Below are 23901 nucleotides of genomic sequence, written 5' to 3'. Positions count from 1 at the left end.
AAACAGGCGTAGCATGCTTACTTCGACCTTTGATTTAGTGCTGGAAGGGAATACTTTCACGACTTCAATGCTTTTCATGGCTCAGTAAAGAGATGTGCCTCTGTTTCTTGTCTCTGCAGAGCGCCCGGGGTGCATTACATGAATAACCTGGCCACTAATTCCGGCCATTGTTATGGAAGTTTAAAATTGGGTAGTGTGTCGGAGAATTCAAGTCTGAGTCGTCATCACAACTATGTTCGGTTGAAATCAGTAATTAAGCTCATTAATATGCTTTTCATCAGGGTGTGGCTGAGAGCAGAGGTACTTTTTTTTATTGCAACACTCCATCTTTGTGTCACACAATGTTTCTGTTCAACCCTGTAAGGGGAAGTTAAGTGAGAACAATGGTTTATTGAAAGTAACATGGAAAAACAGTGAGAGCTGAGTCTTTCCAGTGTATGCCAGGCACAAAGTGACATCTGCAGAGAAATACTTCTACATTCTCAAAGTCTGCAAGTCATTTCCTGTTTGTACAACATATTTGTTGTAAGCAATGATTTCTTTGACCTTTATTTACAAGTAATGCACCAGTTTAAAAGGGTTATTTAAAGTTTTAGTAATGTTTTGCTACTGTAAGTATTCTGCCAGAAAACAATTACAAAGTATCAGTTTTCTCATAAATTTAAGTGTACAATAACTAAATACCTAAAATATTTGAGTTTGATTCATCTGAGAGTATATCAGAGCAAGTCCACCAGCGCCTGCAGACGATTTTGAATATGCTTGCCTTGCAAAAATCTAATCCAGCTAAACAGCAGTCCTGCAATAAATAATGACCTACTTCCATGAAAGAGTTTTTCAGAAGTTTTTGATTAATATCAAAAGCAACAAGACTTTATTTTTTACAGAGCTAACTGTATTATTTTTGTTTGTATTTATCAAATTATAATGCACCTTTAAAAAAGGATAAGGGATTCCCTGACTCGTTGATTGTGCACAAAAAATTCTGAAATCCCATTATTTTTGCAGGAATAGGAACAAGTGGGCTAAATGGTCAGTTTTCAATAGCGTGGATTTTAACTGTCTATTTTCGGGGGACTGCTTTAGTTAGCCTCGGCCACCGGGAGCACTATTACCCACAGGGTGAGCATCTTGGCGTCCCTGGATACCACGGTCGCGCTCTGCCTGCTGCTCCTCTCAGGGGCGACCGTTTGAGAAGGGGGGGGGGGGGGGAGAGAGAGAGAGACAGCGGGACAAATTGTCTCTTCATCCGGTCTTTCTCCCGCTGCATTGACAATGACGATGGTGGTGTTTTCGTTGATGAATCGGAATGGAGTCGCGCAGGGTGGATTAATTGTGCATCATGAATGACAGGTACCACAAGGCGGCCCGGGACGGCTACCTGGACCTGCTAAAGGAGGCGACTCGGAAGGATCTGAACGCGCCGGATGAGGATGGCATGACACCGACGTTATGGGCTGCTTATCACGGAAACCTGGAGGCTCTGCGGCTGATCGTGGCGAGGGGGTGGGTATTGTACATGACTTAACAGGGCGTGTGCGTAAATGCGCGTGTGCTACATGTCCATCTTCAGGTAGTGCACTAAACAGCGTAAGGGAACTATTTGACCTTTTTGCATTGTTTTCCTCTCATCAAGTTGACCAATACTACAATTATAAATAATGAAAAAAGTGAAAAGAATATCTCAATCTTTAAACAGGCTAATTCCGTAGAACGTTTTGCAGTTTGACCATACTGTGACCAAGATACAATAGCCTACACCACAAAAATGTAGGTCAGTCTTTGCAAGGTGCATTAGCCTAATTATTAGGCAGTAGCCTACCTATCTAGTAGACCCTGCTCCAGGCTAAGAAGAGCACTTTTAACAATACAACTAGTTTGGTAGCTAATTAAGGTTGGACTTGCATGTTGGGAAATTCCAAATATGTACTGAAAATATGTAATAAAGCTGCACACAAATGAAATCCATATAAAAGCAGACAGTTCATCCCCCTTGTTACTGACAGTGTTTAGTTTATCGTGATATATGCTACATTTCAGAGGCGGGTGGAGACTGCTGAGTGAAAATCATAGTGTAAGCTTTTAAATGAATGACACATTTTTTACCCAGCATTCTCATGACTGTGTGGCTTCATAGTTGTTCTCAGAAAACCCAACTATGGTAATACCAAACATGGGATATGTGACTTATTCAAACAAGCTGACTGTTGAAATGCCGTTCAACAATGACTGAATTGTATGAGGCCCGTCTATGGAAATAGAGCTTCTACAAGGGGATAGAAGAGAGTAATCAAGGGGGGAATGGGGGGACAAAAGGGGGATAGGGCAATTAAATAAAAACAATTAAATAAAATCTAAAACCTTTGGGGCGGATCTCGCTTCCTAGATCTACTGCTCAGTGTATCATGTAACCGTTGACTGTTTGTCTGTAGTGTGCCTTAGTGCCTCTCTTTCATTGTCTTTACTTTTTCTCCTGTCATATCATCACCAAATAACAAAAAGAGGAAAAGTAATCAAATAACACTTTTGTTCTGCAGTCTTGAGAAGCATCTATCTTAGGCCATAAAAAGACTCTCAAGGCATGAAGTATAAATCATTCCTAAATCATTGTTTATATGGTCAAATGGAACCTTTCATTATCCTGTGTTGATAGTTTTGACGAATAGGCTCCACAGCCTAGTATTACATAATCAACCAGCCGGTTACATCACAAATATTTGATAGTCAACTTTACAGTTAAGAACATTGTGAAAGCGGTCTGCATCGTGGTGTCAATGCTGGCTTTCTTCAGTAAAGAGAGCAAATGTGTGATTGTTACTCAGGGGTAGTTGGGGGGCAGGGGGGGGGGGGGACACACACACAACAGCCCATTCCTCATCTTCTCTGCCTGACCTGGTTTGCATGTCAGGCAGAAAAATGGGCCCATTATGAAGCTGCTTAATCGAGTTTAGTTTGTGAGAGACTTACTGTCTTACTGTAAAGAATGACACGGCATCATTCATCCGTGTGCCCAATTGCAGGCCAAAGTTAAGGACGTCTGATTTTTAAAGTTTTGCTAAAACACACAGCAAGGATGGCTTCCAGTCCTACGAGATAAACTCCTTATTTCCCACGAAGCAAATGCAAACAGGGCTCAGCTGCCCAGGACAAAGTATTCCCCCTAGCAATAGCAGAAAACATCAACTCCTGATTGACATCTGGTGGTGGTGCTGACATTTGAAATTAATAGCTGCCATAATGTTTCACAGTAGGCACACAAACTTATGAGAGCAGAGGACATTATAATGAAGATAAGATATCGCTCGAAGATTTCATGGGAAAGATGCCCCGCAGCGCTATGTTTGGCAGGTATATTGCACAGGGCAGCCTGCAGTAACATCAAGCTGTCATAGGAAGTGAAGGAGCAAACAGCCCATAATGTGGTAATGAACAGGGGAGGGACAAGTGGGCAGACCTATCACCGCTGCGGTCAGCCTTTTACTAGGACAGACGTAAATTACGACACATAAAGCTATCACGTCTCTATCTGTTACAAGCGTATTATGTAATGTGAGTTCATCTGGTTGTAAATATTTCATCTCAAAATATAAATGAAACCAATCTAATTGCTGTTTATCTTATTTGACAGCATTATATTATTTAATATCTGTATAGGGTGATGTCTTTGTTTGAACATTTTATTGTCGTCATAAAGTGTCCAACAATAAGAGCCAAATCCCTCCATTTGAGCTCAAAGAATACCTGAACTCCTAAACCCCTCGTTGTGAATCGACGTGAACCTGAACAGACTGAAAAAGCGGGGGGGGGGGGGGGTCGAAATCAGTAAGAGACTTTGCTAAAACTGCCGCCTTAGGTTGGATTTGGCAGATCAGACCCAGCATTCCCTGTGAAAACATCACAATGCAATCCATCAATAATACATTCGCAGTTTGACAGTAGCTTCATGTCCATCGTATCAAATATTCAGCAGTCTGTACGTGGCCACACTTTCAGACGGGCAATAGACACAAGACGGCTGAGTGAATGATGTGAAGTCAACTGCAAAGCTAAAGAATGAAAATAAATTAAATGCTGAAATTGCAACCAATATTTTGTTAAAGAGACGACTAGGGTTGTGACAATACCAGAATTTTAAACTTCAATACAAGTTGGGAAAAGGTCAAACATGAATGACACCTGTTTCAATACACGGCAGCAAATATAGTCGAAGTCACCCGATTATAATGTCTTTACTTTTAGATTACCAAAACTTACAAGCAGACCCCTGCACACTGCATATGCACAAAAACATATGCAATGTTTTGGTACCGAAATGTTGCCAATGTGTTTGTGCAATTTAGACATTGACCTCCTCTTTTCTGAGTATGTGTCAGAGACATGGAAGTATCTAATTGAAATAGCTGAGACTGAGACTTGTCAGTATTTGAGTATTTTCCACCCTTTAAATATGTCGACCTGTCGCTACTTTCTTCTTCTTGCTGCGACTTTAAGTAAAAAATATGACCAATGATCTGCAGGTATTTTTTACAGCTTCATTTGTGGATTGATCATTCAAATATCAGAGAATGTATCACTTTAAAACTTTGAAAAGTGTACCAAGTATCAAATATTTTGTCAAACTTAGCGACCAAGATCAAGCCCCTTTCTTTGTTTGGAATAAGTTCTGTTTTTTTGTTAATGTTAGAGATGATGAGAGTGATTCTTATTGAAATAAATTGTTGGAACCAAAGTTTAATAGTAAAAAAACTAATTTGCTTCCACATATGAGGTGAAAAGAAGAGAAATAAAGCTCCAAAGACATCTGTCCTTCCCATCAACAGCTGGATGATAGTGTACTGTATGTCTGGCCCTGAGGAATTAAGCATGACATCACCAGCCAAGCACAACTGTGCTTTTTCGAGTCGGGCACAACCTAGTCGGCTCTCCCCTGAAACTGGATACAGGTAGTGAAGCAGTGGTGCTGGCAAGCCTGTGGTCATATTACAGACAGACAGCAACAGTGCAGCACAGGTAGAGGTAACATTGAGGTCGAGGATCGCCCTCCGAGACTAAATGTTGCTTTTATCGTTAGTTGTGCTCTAACTGCATGAGTGTCGACATAATTTGGTGGATCATTTTATAAGAACATTCTGTTTTCACATTTGGTAACCGCATTTAAAAACATATAATATGCTAACACAAGATATATGTTTGTTTTCTGTAAGGGTAATGGGGTGTTTCAACTATAAATTATAAATAGAGGCCTCATTAAATACCCACGCATGGCAGGTCAGTGCTAAAAACACGATCAAAATATCAGCTGCTTACTCATGAGTGAGTCATCTCAACAAGTGTCTAAGGAGGCGACCTGTATGATCGCAGTAGTCAAAACAAGAAATGTAAATATCAGAGTTGGGTTGTTTCTTACATGTTTTTCATGTCCCACAGAGGAGACCCTGACAAATGTGACATATGGGGGAACACACCACTCCACCTGGCATCTGCCAACGGTCACCACAACTGCCTTTTCTTCCTGGTGTCTTTCGGTGCCAACATATGGTGCCTGGACAACGACTACCACACGCCGTTGGACATGGCTGCCACCAAGAATCACATGGATTGCGTACGCTACCTGGACTCCGTCGCCGTCAAGCAGACAGGCCTCAACACCAAACTGGTCAGCAAGCTGAAGGACCGGGCATTTCGCGAGGCCGAGCGGCGGATCAAAGAGTGCGTGAAGATGCAGAAGAAACACCACAAGCGCATGGAGCGCAAGTTTCACAAGGACACTTCTGAGGCTTCTGCGTCAGACGCCATGAGCTTTTCTAGTTACACCAGCAGCTCTCTAAGCCACAAGCTGCGCAACTTGAACGCAGCCACTGTCAGTGTGCCATATTCTCAGGTCAGTATTTTGTATAGTCGTCTATTATTGAAAGCATAGTTTGGGTGTTTACACAAGTACAGTAAACAGTTGAAAATATCCTGAAATTTTTTGGGGTGAGCTGCATGAGTGAACCAGATTCTTGGTAAAGTCAGTTTTTCTGCTAGCCCCCCAAGTTAGATTAACGTATATAAAAGTCAAGATTTGTTTTTCTAATTAAAATTAAAACATTTTTTTTAGTATTCTGGAGAAGTCTCTGCAAGCAAGCGTGCAGGGGTGATGACGTTTATATCACATACAGTGAGCGACCGGTGCAATCGTAGTGCTTCTAGTGAAGCTGCTTTATTTCTGCTTGCAAGTCAGTTCTTTACCACTCATTCGTTGATGCTGTAAATGCATCCAATCACACTGATATAAAATGAAAAACTGTTGTAGCATCAGACTCTGTAGCTTCATCCTCTTTTTAAGTTTTTCCCATAAACTGTACATTTTATGGACAAAGCCTGAGTGACGTCACACATCTGTTACTGCAGGGGGCTCCGGAGGCTCATCAGCCACCTCCATGCTGTAAATCCCGTCTCAGCTTGATTTTCATTCAGCCTAACGACAGGCTGAGAGCTGGAGCTGGGGCAGGTTTTGAGCCTCCTGACAAATGGTTACATTGTGCCCACCTGTCAATCAGGTCAGCTACGTGCCTAACTATGGATAACACGTATTGGTCATAAAATGAATGGGATGTGTTGGGAGAAAAAATATCCCACCTGTACAGTGTATGCCATTGATGGCAATAACTAATCGGACCAATATTGTTTTTTTGTACCAGGCTGTAAACATGTTATTTTCTGTTGTAAAACTGTCTTTTTTGAATGGGGTGTTAATGTGACTTCCGGGGCTCCTAGAGTCAGCCTCAATCAGACCTTGGTTGCAAGATTTTGCACTTCCACACTGGCTTCATTTTTCAACACAGAAGGTTGCTTCTTAGTGTTTCTGTGTCAACCTTTCCACATCATATCCCGCCTCCTGAGAGTTTACAAAACCAAACATAAGCAGAAACCAGTGGGCCTGTGAACGATATCAAAAGGAATGTTGTGTAAATCTAATCTGTTGATTTTGTGATTTTTGGCCTCATGCCATGTTATTCCTGTCCTGTTAGGCTACTCTTCATGCCACGAACCGAGGGAAGACGAAGATTCAGAAGAAGCTGGAGAAGAAGAAACAGGGAGACGGGACTTTCAAGATATACGAGGACGGGAGGAAGAGTGTGCGCTCCCTCTCTGGACTTCAGCTTGGGAACGATGTCATGTTTGTCAAACAGGGGACGTATGTCAACCCCAAAGACAGAGGCCGCCGCAACGTCCGCGACATGTTCCCAAGAGACAATTACGATGCCATATCACGTGCCATGAGCGAGCCGGACCTTCACGGGCCCGACGTGGACTACTCTGAGATCAGCACTGACTCAGGACATGACTCGCTGTTCAACCGGCCTGGTCTGGGCACTATGGTCTTCAGGAGGAACTATGTGAGTGGGGGGATGTTTGACCTGGGCAGTCGAGAGGAGGCCAGCATGGACCGCCCGGGGAACAACGTGCAAATGCGCAGTCGGCTGCAGCAGTACCCAGGTCTTGATGCAGACAGCATCGGCAGTGCACACAGCCTGCAGGAGAGGAACGTGGAGGAGCTACCCTGGGAAGACATCGAGCTAGGGCTGGACGACGACGATGAAGCTGACACAAGCCCTTTGGAGGTCTTCCTCGCCGCACAGAGCATGAGCGAGTTCTTCTCCATCTTCAGGAGGGAGAAGATTGACCTTGAAGCGCTGTTGCTGTGTTCGGACCACGACCTTAAGAGTATCCACATCCCCTTAGGGCCGCGGAAAAAGATCTTAGACGCCTGTAAGACACGCCTGGAGACCATAGACGAGCCGGACTGTATCGAGGACACAGAACTGTAAGTGTTCACACAGATTTCAGCGTGTTTTTGTTTTTTTTCATGTTATATTCTGTACTCCAGCTACAAACAGTTTCCTCTCTTGTCTCCATTCTGACGTGCAGATAATAAAAAGTTGTTGAGGACGGACCTCCTGCTGTGTGCTCAGCCAGCCTTTAAGGTCAGTGCATCATTGTGGAGTGAATGTCACGTACGGACCGAGAGGACGGGATGATTTACCTCTCCTGGTACCTCAGCGTTAACAAAGCAGAAAGGACACTGTCAAGATGAATATGTCGAGCAAGAAGAGACGAGTGTGACATGAATTCTTAACAGGATTCTGTTACAGTGTATTGTAAGCCTCGGGAGGATCACTGAAAACATCTCTATATGCCGCTTGGTTGGACTCCCCTGCACTGCATGGTTAAACAAACTGAAAGACAATCAGTGCTGCATCAGTATTATGCCATGTGGCATAGTCAACAGAGACTTGAGTGTAGGGTCTGTGTCCCCTGAAATGTGTTTGCCCCTGTGGGGTAACTCCTAACACTACATGTGCCTGTATTGCATGTGCCTGTGCATCTGCTTAAAGTTGAATTAAACTCACAAATCTTTGAAATCCACCTTATCAGAGCTGTATTACTAACTGTTTGAATTACAGCATTTTAGTAACATTTTCACCCGGAGCCACTCAAATGTTTCCCTGCTCATATTTTATGTCTACATGTTTACATACAGCAAGCCATGTCAGTCCAAGTGTCGCTCGCTGGTAATGTGGGCCAACTGTTCCTTAAGATTGCTGTAGAGTTGTAAACTATCTTTATATTTCATAGCACACAGCGTAACATTGTTCATATAAGTGTGTTATGTTGCAAGTTCAGACCACACACCAGGAAGTGTGTAACTCTTTGTATATCACTTGTGTTTCCTTGTATCTTGAGTAGTTTTGCACAGGGATATTTAATTGTGTCCACATTTTAGCTGGATTAAATAAAGATACTAATGTTTTCAATGTTGTTAATTACTGACCCGACTTATCACACTTGTCATATTTCATTGTTAGAATCGCTAAAGGTGTTTTCACACAAGCACAAAACTCCCCAATTTTGGGAATGAGCTGCATCTGTGAACGCAACAAGAAACATTTTTAGAAAATTCACAGTAAGCAAATGGGAGGGGGTGATGACAGTTATATAACGCGACTGGCACGTGAACGGTGTGTTCACCATGCATGTAATGAAGCTGCTTCTCACTCTTTCCTGCTCGCCAGTTTGTTATTTTCCACTGGTTCACTGATGCTGTCAATATGTCCAGTCGCATGCATGAATGACATAAAAGCAACAAAAAAATGTCATTAGAGTTTTGGACTCTTTGCTTCTTCTGCCACCTTGGATTTCAACCATGCATGTCCTTAACCACAATCTCCTATCTAACCGGAAAAACTTCATGCTGAGGGACGTGTGTGAACAAGAAACACAGGACAATTTCATGGGCAGGCTGTTCTGAAATTTTCAAGACATTTTCAAGAGTTCTTAAAGGCTTTATTTGTGATTTTCCACACTTAAATATAATAGAAATCAAGTATATCCTCTGAAAATAACTCTGTGAGTCATGACTGTCTACAATGGGTGTAACACCCGAGTCCCACTGTCTGTGATGTTTCCATAGTTTTCCGAGTCCTATCTTCAGTTTGTTTACATCGCCCGGACAGCCGGCTGACTCCTCCCCTCATGTATAAAAGTTGTTTAATTGAGGGACTAGAGAAAAGAAGAATAACATACTGTACTCACTGCTTAACTGTGTTTCTAGATCACGCTCATTTCAGGTAAATTTAGCATGCTAACACAACAATGCACCGCGAGTTGTTTTGGTTTCATGCTGGTGCTCAAGGGCGACATCTGCTGGATCAGAAAAATCACATATAAAGCCTTTAAGTGACACAGCCTGAGATTTAAGATGTGCCCTTTAAAAAGTAATCCCATAACTACCATTTAATTCATGGCTTCAGTCATATTTCTGGTATTATAAGAATAACCACTTACTGGCAAGTTAAGTGCACACATTCATTTTAATGTAATTATTTTTCATGGAAGATTTTGATATTCTACAATAAAGTATTTAAATGAATTTTGTTAAATTCAAATAAAAGGGGATTCATTAATTTCCACTAAAATCACAACCATGCTTCAGAACAGTTGGGACTGATCTATTTTATATGAAATTAAATTAAAAATGTGATAGTTTGGATTCCACTGGGGAAATGTAGCCTCAGTGTAAAGTAAATGAATGCTTGGTGCATTACATATCAGCTGAGGTCCTACTGAGGTTGAGTGTTACTAGTTGTATAGTATTTATAAGTGGATTTTACAGGTCAATGAAACTCCTGTCTTATTTCTTGTTTACACAGACATCATCTGTTCCCTCTGCCAATACTTTGACGCGTGTGCATCTGTCTGTTAGAGAAACTAACGCACAGTGGAAAATACTTGTTTTGGCATTACGATAATCCTCGCAGGTTGCTTGCACACAAAAGACGAGCGTCACTCCTTCCTCTGCACTGCCTGGCATGAAGTCAGGAAGTTGTGTTTCAGATAAATGCTGCTGTCTTATGCAACACTGTTATCAGAAGGAAGCGCTTACTGACTCTCCCACGAAGTTCCTGTAGCTCCACTAAAGTGTCCGCATGCTCTCATGATGACACAGTACAGCCTCTGTAATGTTTGTAGTCATGCATTGGCCTTGGTGGAAAAACAACAACTTTTATTGTTAAAATAAACCTCTTAGCCAGACTTTTCCCTGAGATTATCAAATCAGTAAACAAGGCAGGCCATTTATAAGACGGATTGGGAATGGGGATGTTCTTTGGCTTGTTCCACTTGTTACACTCGTCATTTCCTCCTCACTTCCGTGTGATCTGCTGCGTGTGAAGCCCTCCGAGGCCCAGCACAGAGAAGGCAAACAAGAGAAGGGCTGAACAGGGGTGTGGTGAAAATGCTTTAGCTGGCTGAGTACAAAATACCTTGGGCGTGGCTTTTTTAATTCTTTCCTTATGCTCCCAAAGGATCACAGAAAAAGCAGGAAAAGGCAGCGGTAAGAGAGGAGCAGGCTTTGTTACAGTCAAGAATCTCCACCGTCTCATGTGTAGAAGGCACAAGAAGGTGGACACTCTCAGACATGGCGACTCTCAGCAGTACTAATGAGGAGACTTTGAAGGAGGGTCAGCACAGTGCAGATGTAGAGGAGGAACCGAGGGATCCTACCATTGAAGTGTCTGAGACCCTGCAACCCCAAGATGTGTTGTGTGACTCCTGCATGGACAGCCCCAGCAAGGCCTTCAAATCCTGCCTGACATGTCTGGTGTCGTACTGCGAGGCACATCTGAGGCCACATCTGGAGAATGCCAAATTTCAAAACCATCGTCTGGTTGACCCCCTCCACGACATCGACTGCAGGACATGCGAGGTTCATCATCTTCCGGTCGAACGCTTTTGTCTGACGGACGGCTGCTGTGTGTGTCCAGATTGCGAGACACAGGAGCATCAGGGTCACACGGCTGCATCTGTAGGGGAGGCACGCACGCAGATTGAGGTCTTTTAGTTACTTATTTTACGGCTTTAACTGTGTCATATTTTTCAATTTTCACAACACAAAATATGCATGTAAGAAATGTCCCTGATGGTTTTTGCATCTTTGCAAGTTTGAGACAGCAACTTTTGCAGTGTGTTTGTGTTGATTGTTTTGCAGGCGGAGTTGCAGAAGAAGCAAGAAGAGATCACTCAGGGTGCTGAAGCAGCTGAGAAAGCCATTGAAAAGCTGCAAAGCAACAACGACCTGATTAAAGTATGTTCCAGTATGTTGATGCAAAGTATGGTGCGTTTATTAAAGCAACAACTGTCTCCTTTAATTGTGTATGTCCTCGTTTTTCTCTGTCCTGTTTGGCCCGTCAGTCTTCAGTGCAGGAGGTTTGTGTTATTGTTGAGGAGCAGTTCAAAAAGCTGCAGACGACCGTGGATGAGGCCAGAAAGGGGGCGGTGGAGGTGCTGGACGGAGAGAAGAGAAAGGCACTCAAGCAGGCGGAGGGCATCCAGGCACATCTGGAGCAGAGGAGAACAGAGCTGATGAAAACTGTCGCTCAAATGAACAAACTGTCCAAGTGCAAGTCTGATGTTGACTTCCTGCAGGTAATACTGAGATTAACACAAGATGTTCTCTGAGACGGTTTATTTTTGGACGCCATGTCTGTTGATGATGTACACAAAGCAAGAGTTAAGGTATTCAGGACACCACAGGAAGAGAAATGCATGGATCAGAGAAGAAGAGTTGCATGTTTTGTTTGTGATCTGCTTGTTCTAGGAGTACTCGGAGTGGAAGAAAGGAGTGGCAGATGTATGTCTTCCAACGACATACATCAACCGCATGGACCATTTGACCACTTATACTCAAGTAGTGACTGATGTAACACAGGAGTTATGTGACCTGATTCTGTCGTCCTACAAGGAAAAACTGAACCTGGTGTGGAAAAGTTGTAAGTGTAAATTTAATCGTGTTAACCTTATCCGACACCTTCCTGCTCGTGTAGAATTTTGCTTCCTTCAGTGACATTTGCTCTTTTAGTCCATATCTACTAATCTGACAGATTGGTAGATATGGACTGATCAGATGATTCACACTTCAGCAAAGAAAATGTAAAAACTATACAATAGATAGCCTTAAAATTCTGTACAGACATGGGCCCCAGAAGAAGAAGAAAATGTAATGACGTTTGTTGATCTTACTCACACCAACTCTTAAAAACGACTAAACTCAGTGAAGTCATCTCCAAAGGGGGTCCGAGGTTATGACGGAGGAATGCGGCAAGGCTATAAATAAAAACAATGCACACTATTTTGCACTGCCAACAAAGCAAGTCACATCTTCTCAGAGGACTGCAGGTAAACGTAAAGCTAACAATGAACCTACACCAGATGTCACATCTACAAAAACAAAGACAAGAAAATATGTCATATCTTACCCTCGGCTTCACCTCTACAGTGGGTAATGTATAGAGCCACAAGCCTCCCTTTTTGCCACATCGTACCGGTGTGTTAGGTTTTTTTTGCAGTTTCCTCAATCAACACAAAATACAGATAAAGTTGGACATTGACAATGAAGAGTGGCAGTCTCACAGCTGCAACCAAGAATTCAGAACATATGTAGCACAAGACACATCCACAGTAGTCAATGAATTTATTGCAGGACAGAAAGTATCAATTTTAGGATTTTCATGATTTTTTTTTTTACTTTTAGGGAGCTGTTAGTCTGCAGATGGTCAGGTTTTAAAAAATAGAGCTATAATTGTTGTTACATCTTAATAATTGTGAAATTTCATGTCGCAGTATCGCTTGTATTTTTCACTTTGTTGTCAGAAACTGAAGTTGCATTTTTGTAGTTTTGATTGAGATAAATTCTTAAAATATAGGATTTCAATAGCAAAGGGCATGACTGACAGTGTGTTTAGTGAATGTCGATATACAGTATGTTTATGAGACGATGTGTATGGTCAGCCCAGAGGCGCTGCTTGTCAACAGGCAAGGAAGGCAACTGCTTGGGGCCCCAGGCCAGTAGGGGGGGCCCTCAACGGCTGACAAACTTTGAAACCTAAGCATTGCCTCAAATTGTACAAATTTAGCAACGACAGTGGGGAGTGCTGTCAGATGCCTTGCAAAGCGTCACACCATGATTCCTGTGAAAACTAAAATTTGTCAATGAAGGACAATAAAGAGGAGTTATCCATCTGGGGGTGGAAAAAGAAAGAGGAAAATTAATTGGAAGGGGCCCCCATTGAACCTTTGCCTAGGGCCCCAACAGACCCTAGAATCGCCCCTGGATCAGCCTTTGATGGGGGCCTTGAAAATATTTTCACGGTGCCAAAAAAGAACCTTCTTTTTACTGATGGGTAAAACATTATGAACATTGATTGTTCCCATACATGATTTTCTATTGACTCTGATGTTCCCCTTATATTTCCTTTAGCACCACTACAAGATTCACATTTGTGATTTTGATATGGCCGAGATGTCTGTGTAGGTTCTCAGTCATCCAGGTCATGGTAAATCAAAGCTTCATCCAAAGGCAACTGGACTTAAGTCAATTCCTTTTGGAATAAGTTCCATAAATTGTCATTAAATCTTGTTTATTTCAGCATGGCCATTAAGAACATGTTGGCACCTCGGTCCCTTTGTGGAGCCAATCAGAACTGTTGGCAGAGACTTTTAAAAAAAAAAATTCAATCTATTTGCCCTTCTCCATTATTTTCAGTACAATGTGGAAATGTCTAACTGAAATATGAAATATTCTCTCTCCAAAATGAACTAGGTGCTAAATCCCAGATGCCAGAACCTCCAGCTTCATCCCTGCCCGATCCTGAGACACGTGATGACTTTTTAAAATGTTGGTACTAATGTTTTTTCCTTTATGGCAAATCCTACCTGCTCATCCGACAACATCCACATTTTCCAAAAATCATATTTCCCTTTCATTTTAGACACAAGGAGTTTGACCTTTGATCCAGACACCACTCATAACTTCCTTCGCGTAAAGGAAGACAACAGGAAGCTGACCAACTCCAGCCCCTGGCAGCACAGCTACCCTGATCACCCTTCTCGCTTCGAGTACTGGCGACAGGCGATGACTGTGGAGAGCCTTTACCTGGGGAGGCACTACATCGAAGCAGAGCTGAGCGGGGAAGGCGCACACCTAGGGGTCACATATAAGAGCATCGATCGTAAGGGAGAGCAAAGCACGAGCTGCATCACCGGGAATTACTTTTCCTGGTGTGTTGGAAGGAACAGCAGAGGTTTCTTCGCCTGGCATGATGGCGTGGAGACTGGCTTGAAAGTCTCTAATCTCACCAAAGTTGGTTTATACATTGATTTTCCCAAAGGCACCATGTCTTTCTATGATGTCACTGGTCCTATGAGGCTTCTCCACAAGTGCGTGGCTAACTTCATCGAGCCTTTATATGTCGTCACCTGGCTGTCAAAAAAAGACAACGTGGTTTCTCTGCTTGATGCAAAATGATACCTTTGTTACATTTTTCTTACATATCCGTAATACAATCTGTTCTCTCTGGTGATCTTGTAAAAAAAATGGTTATAGTTAAATAATAAGGTAGAAAAGTAAAGGCACATATGCAGAATTTTTTTAACATGCATGTTAAATGTACTACCATCGAGTGGTAACTCTGCAGTATAAACCATGTGTAGCTGCAGGTGTTTACTGCAGCTTTATTGCAACTTTATAGTTCTTGAATGGGATGTGAATGAGGAAAAAGGTACACAAATGTCAGCTGGTAATACTTTTATTTGTCTAAAGTCCATTAGGTTGTAAAGGTTTATTTGCATTGCTGAACTATTATACAACTACAGGAGGAGGGCTTGTTGTTTTACAGGGTCCATAGAATCTTTGAGTTGAAATTTTAGGAATCATTTTTAAAAAAAACATTAAAATCACATTCATTTCAGGCATTAAAATCAGTTTCATTATCATCATAAACTGGATTCACAAAGTGCACACCTGTCTGGCTCATCGAGATTGAAGAATTGGTTTCATTGCCATACAGAGCAGGGATATCAGGCATCATGTTAGGCCTGTCAAACATGGGATTGTCATAGCCATGGTCAAGAGTCCTGCCAAGGTCCCCAATGTCACTGTGTCTTTTAAATCTGCTCAGAGATGGCAGTGAAGGCATTGAAGGCATCGAAGGCATTGAAGGCATTGAAGGCATTGAAGGCATTGATGGCATTTGAACAAAACCTTTACGAACAAGGACTACCAATGTACCAACCAGGGAGATCAAAATTAAAACTCCAATCACAGCTCCAACAATAACCCCAGCATTGCTTCCAGACTGATCACTGCTGCCCCCAGAGGAGGCTTGAAATTCAGCCTCAGTGATTCCCAAGTTAGAACCATGAGAACGAGCATCTTTCACTATGTCCCAGGCCAAATTTTCTGCCTGTGTTCCCTTCTCTCCATCCAGGATAACTACCTGGATCTCAGGGGTGGTACCAAAAGGGACAATCCCCATCAATCGCTGTGGTTTGGCGACTTTAGACATGCCCAGCTGGATGGATTTGTATTTTGGCAGCATAAGAAAAAGGTGATGGATCCGTTGCCTGTAGGTCTGCAGGTTAAAATCAGCGGAGAACTTGATTGTGACAATAGCACCACAAACTTTACAGCAGTGTCCGACAGGGGAAAGAGGCGTCTTACAAGTCAAAGAGTCACATGTGACAGTGCCACAGATCCGCTTATGGTTTACAGAATTTCCACAGTCACAGCCGGAAGGATCCCCACAAGCTGGTTTTCCAACAGTGACAGCAGAAGATCCGTGGAACTGCAGCCTCCCTGAGCGCGTGCTCAGATATTGGGAGAACTCTGAACCCGTTTCAAACATCTTCCCAAGCACGGACACAGATTTGACAGGAATGCTTGACTGACTAGAGCTGGTGTCTACCCTGAAAGAGGAGCGGGCTTTGAAAACCACATCATCATACTCGCATGGGACGCTCTCCTCGTGTACTGAGAACAGGACGTTTCCATGCTGCAGGTCGTCCAGAGTTGCCGCCGCCTGCCACAGAGCTGGGTTGAACCACTGTAGACCCTCTGAATCTTTGAACTTCGTTGTGACACCCGCCCCACAGCCTGGCTCTTCTCCGCTAACAACAAAAAATCCAGCTCCAGAATTCAGGATGAACTCCCCATCCAATGGGAGCCTCATCTCCCGCACAGCGTGTGTTGTCTCCACGAACACAGACACTTTTCTCTGAGCTGGAAACTGAACTGTGTCACTGCCACATGGGACAGCATCTTTGTCCCAGTTGGTCTTATTCTCATAGTTGGTATCTGGAATCCACTGTTTGTACAGGGCACTCCCTGCCCCGACGAGACAGAAGAGAAGGAGCAGGTGCAATGTTTTCAGCATCTTGAACATTTCTGACGAACTGGGAGAGAATTTGGTGACCTTTGTTTTCAACCATGTGACTAACACATGAGTGCACACAGCTAGTAAAAATTGCTGGACAACAACAACCTGCTCGAGCGCATGACTTGTAAAATATTTACATGTTCTTAATAAGAAACCTGAAAGTTCTATTCTCTTAATGCTTTTCCACCTTTTAATTTATCATCAAAATATCTAGAGCATCTAAAGTGATTCTTCTAAATGTTCTTCTCACTTTCTCCCATTCTTCTAGTCATAGATATTTTACAGACATAACTGACCTAAACAAAGGGCAAAATGCTGAAGGTTTTGTAGATGATTCTAAGCTAAGGATCAGGAACTTTGATTCTTGACATTTGCAGAGACAACATATTTGAAAAGCACTATTGTGGACACTTTACAGTCAGTCTAGAGACTGGGAAGTTTCTACCATGACCTTTTATCTAAGACATTACATAAGGTTAACTGTTACTGTGTGATGGTTGGGGTTAAATGTTTTAGTACAATGACATGGAGGTGTGCGTGTACAGGAAGAAATTTAATACTTCAGCTCTTTCCTTCTTAGAAACATATTACTATCAATTGCAGATGTAAAAAATAATTAAATGTGGAAAAATTATAGAGGTTAAAAATGTATACAGCATAGTATCGCAATATTTTGTGTGGTGATATTATATCATCTCATGGCTGCATATATGGATATTTGTATTATATTAACAGTAAATGTGCTTTTTTAATTGCTGAAGGGGTTGCAGAGTTCATTTTGAACAAGTTGCATTGTTAAAAACGTATGTTGAAGTTCAACTAGACTGAAACACTAACAGTTCCACTTGTGAGGTGCATGCAGCCTTTTACAGGGTTTGACTTGTATCACAGTGTCAGTCAGTCTGTGGGCTGGACTCCCCTTGTGTAGAAATAAAAAGACTGAAGTGTGATGAATAGAGTTTTTTCTTATTTGACAAAACACTTCTTGATTTTTAATTTTGTGATCTTAATATGCAGTTGAAAAAGTTAAATTGCAATATATTGTCTTGCAATTCTCAGCATATCCCAAAATGTTTAAAATCGTAATAATATCATATCATGGCTCAAGTATCGTGATAATATCGTATCGTGGGGTTTCACTTCTATAGGACCAGAGAGCTCTCCGTTTTGACCAGTCGGCACTCCCCACACACACTCAAAGAGAAGTGCATTAAAGAGCATGCAAAGAAATACTCTTCTGCATGGTACTCCCACACCTTACTGTCATTAAATGATCCTTTATGTCTTCTTGAAGTTTATTCTGTAGACCTAATGTAATTAACATTTTCATCATTTATCATCATTCAAGTTTCTTTTTACTGCTATTTTTATCCAGCTTGGATGAAGTCCAAAATGCGTCTGTCTAATTTGTTAATAAAGTTGATCTAAGTACTTCAAGTGTTGCAGGACTAATTTGACCTCTTCTTTTTTTTTACAGCCTACTTGGCAAGAAAATAGCTTGCAGTTGAATTAGTCAAAGGTCAGCAGAAACAAGTTTCTTTCTGAGTAATGGTGGTTATCCTGCTCCATGACACAGATAAGAAGGATATGCATAACAAAGAAACCCCCATGCCTCAACTGAAGCTCACTTTCCCCCTGAGGCAGTCTGTCGCCTGCATGTTTGCATGCTTTAAGAGATAACTTTGTTGTTGACATGGAATCACAAGTCACGAGGAAGTGCGGGTCGAGGCTGCCCCCTTAAGCTATTACAATAGAGAGAGGGGAGGAGTGAAGGGCGAGACATCAGCAGAACTGATCAGCTGAAACTCATTAACACCTGATTAGGCTTCCTCAGGTGCGCCAGCGTCCTAAGCAGTCCGACCGGCAGAATGAGGGATGCTGGTCCGCTCTCTTGTATCTCTTTGCATCAAATACACATCTGATAGAGTAATAGCCTAAAAAGTTCCACTACGTCCTGCGCAATTTTCTTTTCTGACGTTCAGTAGGCATCCCGTTTGGTCGGAGGGAGGGGCACCATGAGAACTGTAGCTCAAAAGATGCTCCGGACCTGCAACAAACTTTTCAATAGGTAAATTTGTGGTGCGACATTTTCACTCTTCAAAATGGAATTGTTTATAAAACTGTCACTCTCTTACTCAACTGTGCCGAGCTTTTTTGCTATGTAGGGGCTGAATTAGGGTCACTGGAGATCTGGGGCTTAGCCCAGAATCCTGATATGCTCAATATGAATATGTGCAACGTGAATAATGACGTCAGCCAGCCCTTTAAAACTTCAGTGGACTCCCCCGACACTTATGGTAACCCCTGGGATGATAGGTGTGAAAAGGCAAGCTCCCTTTTTTTTATTTTTTTTTACAGATTCATTTTTGGGCTTTTCACCTGATCTGATATGACAGTGGAGAGAGAGTGGGAAATGACATGCGGAAAATAAGCAACTGGCCAGACTTGAACCTGGGCTGCCCGCTCAGAGGACCAAAGCCTCCTACATGGGGCGTGACCTTACCTCTAGGCGATTTGGGCCTTACCCTCCCTTTCTTACAATAAAGGCGGTTTCTTCAAATACCTTGGACAACAATGTATTGTTTAAATTTTTAGTGGTACCTGTAGAAGCAACTGAACTAAAGAGTTTCAAGAACACACTTGAGATCTCTAAATTGGCACATTTTTAACATCCTGAGCATTGTAGCATCCTCTTCATTCACTTCAGATGTATAAATTCCACAGCATGCTCCTTTGACTTGCTCATCATTAGAGCTAAATCAACCAATGGGCCACCCTCGTTTGACCGATGATGCAACAGTAGTGCTAGACTGTAGAGATGCTAAGAGACTAAATTAGTGTTTCTTAACTTAGGAAACAGTATTTTACTTCACATTGTTAAGAAAAGTGTAACATTGTTGAGCAAGGACAATGTTGTGAGTGAAGCCCTTCAATGGCAATTTCCATAATGTGTTAGCATCAAACTTAAACTGAATCAATGCCAACTGCCTCCAGTATTTAATCCAGTACAACAAATGTGTCCCAAATCCTGTGGGTATAATTATCATTGAGCTTAACCATTGTAGAGCAATTATTCAGATACATTCTTATAATTGGGTCTTGGTAGAAATTTGCGATTACATTATGTTTCTCATATTTATTCAAACGCTGCTTATAAGTAAATCCTGAATTATAACCATTGTTAGCCTCTGACACGGTCAATACAAGTCTTAACATCTGTGTAAAGGTTTGTTTATGGTTGAGCTGTTTATTTGACTTCCATTAGCCTACATGTTAAATGCATACTAAATAATGATAGCATTTCTTTAATGAAAGGCATGTGTCATGCATGATTCTCTGTTTTGAGCTTGTATATGTGAAGTTGTACTTACATTTACAAGACTCGGTTTTTGGCATCACAACTAAGGTGGAGTTCACACAGCAAGCCTCAATGCTCAATTCTGATTTCTTTTGCTAAGATCTGATTTTCATTTTATTAACAGGGGACATTGCTTAATATGTAGAATACAAAATAAATGCCATGCATACAGGTTTCTAGGTTTCATGGCTAATTTGCAACCCCCATCCCTGGCTAGGCTTTAAGGGTTAAAACCAAAGCATTAGACTTAATACGGACTAAATACATACCTAGTGTATACTAGTACACATAAACTCAATACATTAAGAGACTAAATAAGGACAAACAGTAACATGGGGATTATAAAAGTAAACAGTCAGTCACAGACTTGTTCATGTTTCAGCCACTGTTTTACTCGTGTCTTTAAAACCTTGAACTGTCAAGTTTTTAATTTCAGATGGTAATTCATTCCAGAGGTGTGTTCCTCTTACTTTGGACATTTATCTATTCACACTGCTTTTTAAATGTGACCCTGATCAGACTCCTTTGGGAATCCACATATGAAAGTGGCCCAAATCTGATTTGAAAAACTCCAAACTCCATGTGACTTATGCTGTTCACACTGTCGTAAAAAAAGGTCAGATTCAGGTCGTTTTGGCCTGCAGTGAGAGCGCTGCCTATGGCCAGGCCTGGTCTCTTATACAATCTCAACGTATGCAAGTCTTTTTGTGAAAGTAAGACATATGTGGTTTGGTGATATTTGCATATTTGTAGATTCAGGATTTTACAACAAGAAATAAATATTCTAGCGTGTGTGTTAATAAATAATTGGTGATGTGATTTTCAAAGACAAACCTTTTTGAATTGTGTTCTCTGCAGAAAAACACGTAACGATGTCGTGGAGGGACATCTGTCTAACATTGAGACTGCAGCACATATGGACAACATCCAACATTTGGCCAGTCCTTCACATCAACCCAATCTGGAGGCAGCTAGAGAGGACGTTCACCATGTGGAGGCAGTATTGGAGAGGGCGCATCATGGGGGTGGATGGCTTCTGTCTGGCATCATCTGCATCAACATCCTGATCCTGGGCTGTGCTCTGGTCAGCGGCAGTGCCTTCAACAGTGTGGCCATTACTGCTGTGCACAGGCAAATCTTCCTCATCGTTCTCCTCGTCCTCACAATGCTGTGGATGCTGTTTTACACGGCCGTCACCTCTCGGATGGACCAAGCCATCGTGTTCAAAGATAGCCATGCTGGCCCCGTGTGGCTCCGAGGTGAGAACTCTAACTTGTTGTTTCTTTGTTTAGGACAATTTTCATTTATTTTATCCACTTTTTTTAATGTTTTCTGTTGCAGGTGGATTTTTGGTGTTTGGGCTTCTCAGTCTCCTAATGGACATCTTCAAGATTGCCACCTATGCGGGGTACCTTCACTGTGACTCTGCTGTGAAAGTGGCCTTCCCTGTTGTGCAAGCAGTGTTTTTGATTGTGCAGGTTGTTGCAGTTAAAAGCATGTCATTGCAAGAAAATGCAGTCTTTGGATTATTTAGAAAACCATTTAAAAAAAACAAAAAAAACATGTATTTTTTAGACCTTCTTCTTGTGGACTCATGCAAAGGACTGTGTACAGCTGCACACCAATTTCACGAGGTAATTGATTCTATTTCCACTCATGGGCCACTCATTCATCGGTTGGAAAATTATGTTTGTCAGGTCCTTTAGCCATCTCACAAAGATGCAACAGCCACGTTCGTTTCTTAGTTGCTCATTTAAAGAACAGAAGAAGAAAAATATTTGCTACATCTTTTTATGTAACATGGCAAGCAAACTCCTGCACACTGTCTGAATAGCACAACTACATTGGCAGTGTTTCCAATACTGAAATGTATTTTTGCAATTTTGAAAGTTAACCTGCATCCGATATTGTGCGAGTAGGACTACTATTTTTGTTGCTGTGGTATTGAAAAGGTTCTTTTTACAAGTATATATCTAAGATCAAAAACCTGTTATCTCGACAATCCTACTTGCAGGTGTGGACTCACTCTTACACTTTCAACAAACCTGGTGGTGTGGATGGCAGCCGTGACGGAGGAATCACTTCACCAAACAGAGATTCCTGACCTGTATGTAAATGTCTCACACAAGATGTACAGAGGTATTTAATGATTGAATGTTTCTAATTCTAATCCCATTCATTCATGGATGGAAGAGTAACTCAAACTGTTCTTTCTTTAAATAGCCAACTATGGTGACAAGTGTAAATGCAGCCACTCTGCGTGTGACACCTTCAAAGAGGCCTTCTACTACCTGTACCCCTTCAACATAGAGTACAGCCTCTTTGCTTCGGCGTTGGCCTACGTCATGTGGAAAAACGTCGGCCGACTTGTTGAGGACCACAGCCACCCTCATGTCAAATTTCGTCCCAAGGAGGTGTGTTTCGGGCCTTTGACGGGAATCCTCCTGGTGGTCGCAGGACTTGCAACATTCATAATGTATGAGGTGGACATCTTAACAGAGGATGAGGAGAAAAGAAACTTGGCTCTTCTCATTCATTTTGTCATGAATATAGTGATAGTGAGTCTGATGTCCCTCGCCACCGTGATCGGCTGCATCGTCTACAGGCTGGACCACAGGGAGCACGTGTCGGAGAAGAACCCCACTCGCAGTCTGGACGTGGGGCTGCTGGTCGGGTCCTCTATCGGCCAGTTCATCATCAGCTACTTCAGCATCGTGGCCCTTTTGGCGACGGGGGCCAGAGGCTACCTGAACGCCCTCAACCTGTCCTGGGCGCTGCTCACGGTGCTCCAGCTCGGCCTGCAGAACTACTTCATCATCGAAGGCCTCAATCGGGAGCCCTTTCACGTGATGCAGGAAGCAGCTCTGCACACCAATGCCCACGCCTACACAGAGATGAGCACCGTTATAGAGAGTAACAGATCCACCTACCAACTGACTTCAACTAAAAATAAGCTAAACTGGAAGAGGAGAATACTGAAGGAGGTCTCTGCCTTCCTGCTGCTCGCTAACATCATTGTAAGTTGTATTTATGCTTTTTATCTTTGGTTGTAACAAACCAATGATCCATGAGTTTTACTCCACAAATGACTGTTTATTCACTCATCCTGTTTTGACAGCTGTGGATCATGCCTGCCTTCGGTGCCCGTCCCCAGTTTGATCATCCCACCGAGATAAAGTTCTACAAATTCACCATGTGGGCTGCTATCGTCAATATTGGACTTCCTTTTGGAATCTTCTACCGCATGCACTCTGTCGCCAGTCTCTTTGAGGTGTACTTGTTTTCTTAGATGGACTTCAATTGTTAGATTTTAGCATACAGATCAATCCAGTACAGAGTTATTTTTGTATTAAATTTTGTAATTTAACTTGTTCTATTAAAAAGAAAATCATGTTGTGTATGTTTTTGTTGTTGCTTTGGCTCTCCTCACACTGAAATTTCGAGGTCATGCAACACAACCATGCAGTTCCAGTGGTCATTGAAATACTTGATGTCAACCATAAAACTTTTTTCCATTACAACTTTCTTTTAAAATAGGAGTAAAAAAAAAGAAGGCTTGTGTTTGAACAAATGGTTTAAAGCATTGCATTTCAAACCTTTGCCACATGACCCCTTAAACCGAAGCCATATACTTCATGCTTGTGACCCACTAAATAGTATTTAATTACAGTGTGGATTAACACATTTTCCTTGCCAAATCTATTAGTTTTAATGAGTTTGAAGTGTTAAAAAGGTACACACTCTTGCCTATAATAAATTTGTAGTTGAATCTTTTATATCTTTGTC

At 42.0% G+C, this 23901-nt stretch overlaps 4 protein-coding genes across 5 annotated transcripts; 3 read left to right on the top strand and 1 right to left on the bottom strand.

The window, feature by feature from the left end:
- The first annotated feature begins 1207 nt into the window (after positions 1-1207).
- Positions 1208-8801, top strand: ush1ga (Usher syndrome 1Ga (autosomal recessive)). The gene is made up of 4 exons (XM_020648498.2): positions 1208-1506; positions 5428-5881; positions 7014-7810; positions 7915-8801. The coding sequence occupies exons 1-4, from the start codon at positions 1343-1345 to the stop codon at positions 7916-7918; spliced, it is 1419 nt and encodes a 472-aa protein (XP_020504154.1). The 5' UTR covers positions 1208-1342; the 3' UTR covers positions 7919-8801.
- A 1781-nt stretch (positions 8802-10582) lies between these two features.
- Positions 10583-18189, top strand: LOC109993921 (tripartite motif-containing protein 16-like). The gene is made up of 6 exons (XM_020647079.3): positions 10583-11377; positions 11534-11629; positions 11737-11970; positions 12143-12314; positions 14144-14218; positions 14313-18189. Exons 1-6 carry the CDS (start codon positions 10964-10966, stop codon positions 14846-14848), a joined length of 1527 nt encoding a protein of 508 aa, XP_020502735.1. The 5' UTR covers positions 10583-10963; the 3' UTR covers positions 14849-18189.
- amn (amnion associated transmembrane protein) lies at positions 15113-16763 on the bottom strand. The gene has a single exon (XM_020648016.3). The coding sequence runs from the start codon at positions 16761-16763 to the stop codon at positions 15288-15290; it is 1476 nt and encodes a 491-aa protein (XP_020503672.3). The 3' UTR covers positions 15113-15287.
- Positions 18190-18562: 373 nt separating the features above from the next.
- LOC109994818 (proton channel OTOP2-like) lies at positions 18563-23515 on the top strand. 2 transcript variants are annotated; one of them, XM_020648311.2, is made up of 7 exons: positions 18563-18825; positions 20974-21374; positions 21457-21593; positions 21691-21749; positions 22130-22254; positions 22339-23132; positions 23234-23515. In XM_020648311.2, exons 1-7 carry the CDS (start codon positions 18773-18775, stop codon positions 23402-23404), a joined length of 1740 nt encoding a protein of 579 aa, XP_020503967.1. In that variant the 5' UTR covers positions 18563-18772; the 3' UTR covers positions 23405-23515. The 2 variants fall into 2 exon arrangements, with proteins under 2 accessions (XP_020503967.1, XP_020503975.1); XM_020648319.2 differs by lacking the exon at positions 21691-21749 and having other exon boundaries at positions 21457-21523.
- Positions 23516-23901: the final 386 nt, after the last annotated feature.

This window comes from Labrus bergylta, chromosome 16, assembly GCF_963930695.1.
Source record: "Labrus bergylta chromosome 16, fLabBer1.1, whole genome shotgun sequence".
NCBI classification, from domain to species: Eukaryota; Metazoa; Chordata; class Actinopteri; order Labriformes; family Labridae; genus Labrus; species Labrus bergylta.
The sequence above is the reverse complement of the archived record's forward strand: the minus strand, read 5'-3'. Positions and strand labels throughout refer to the sequence as shown.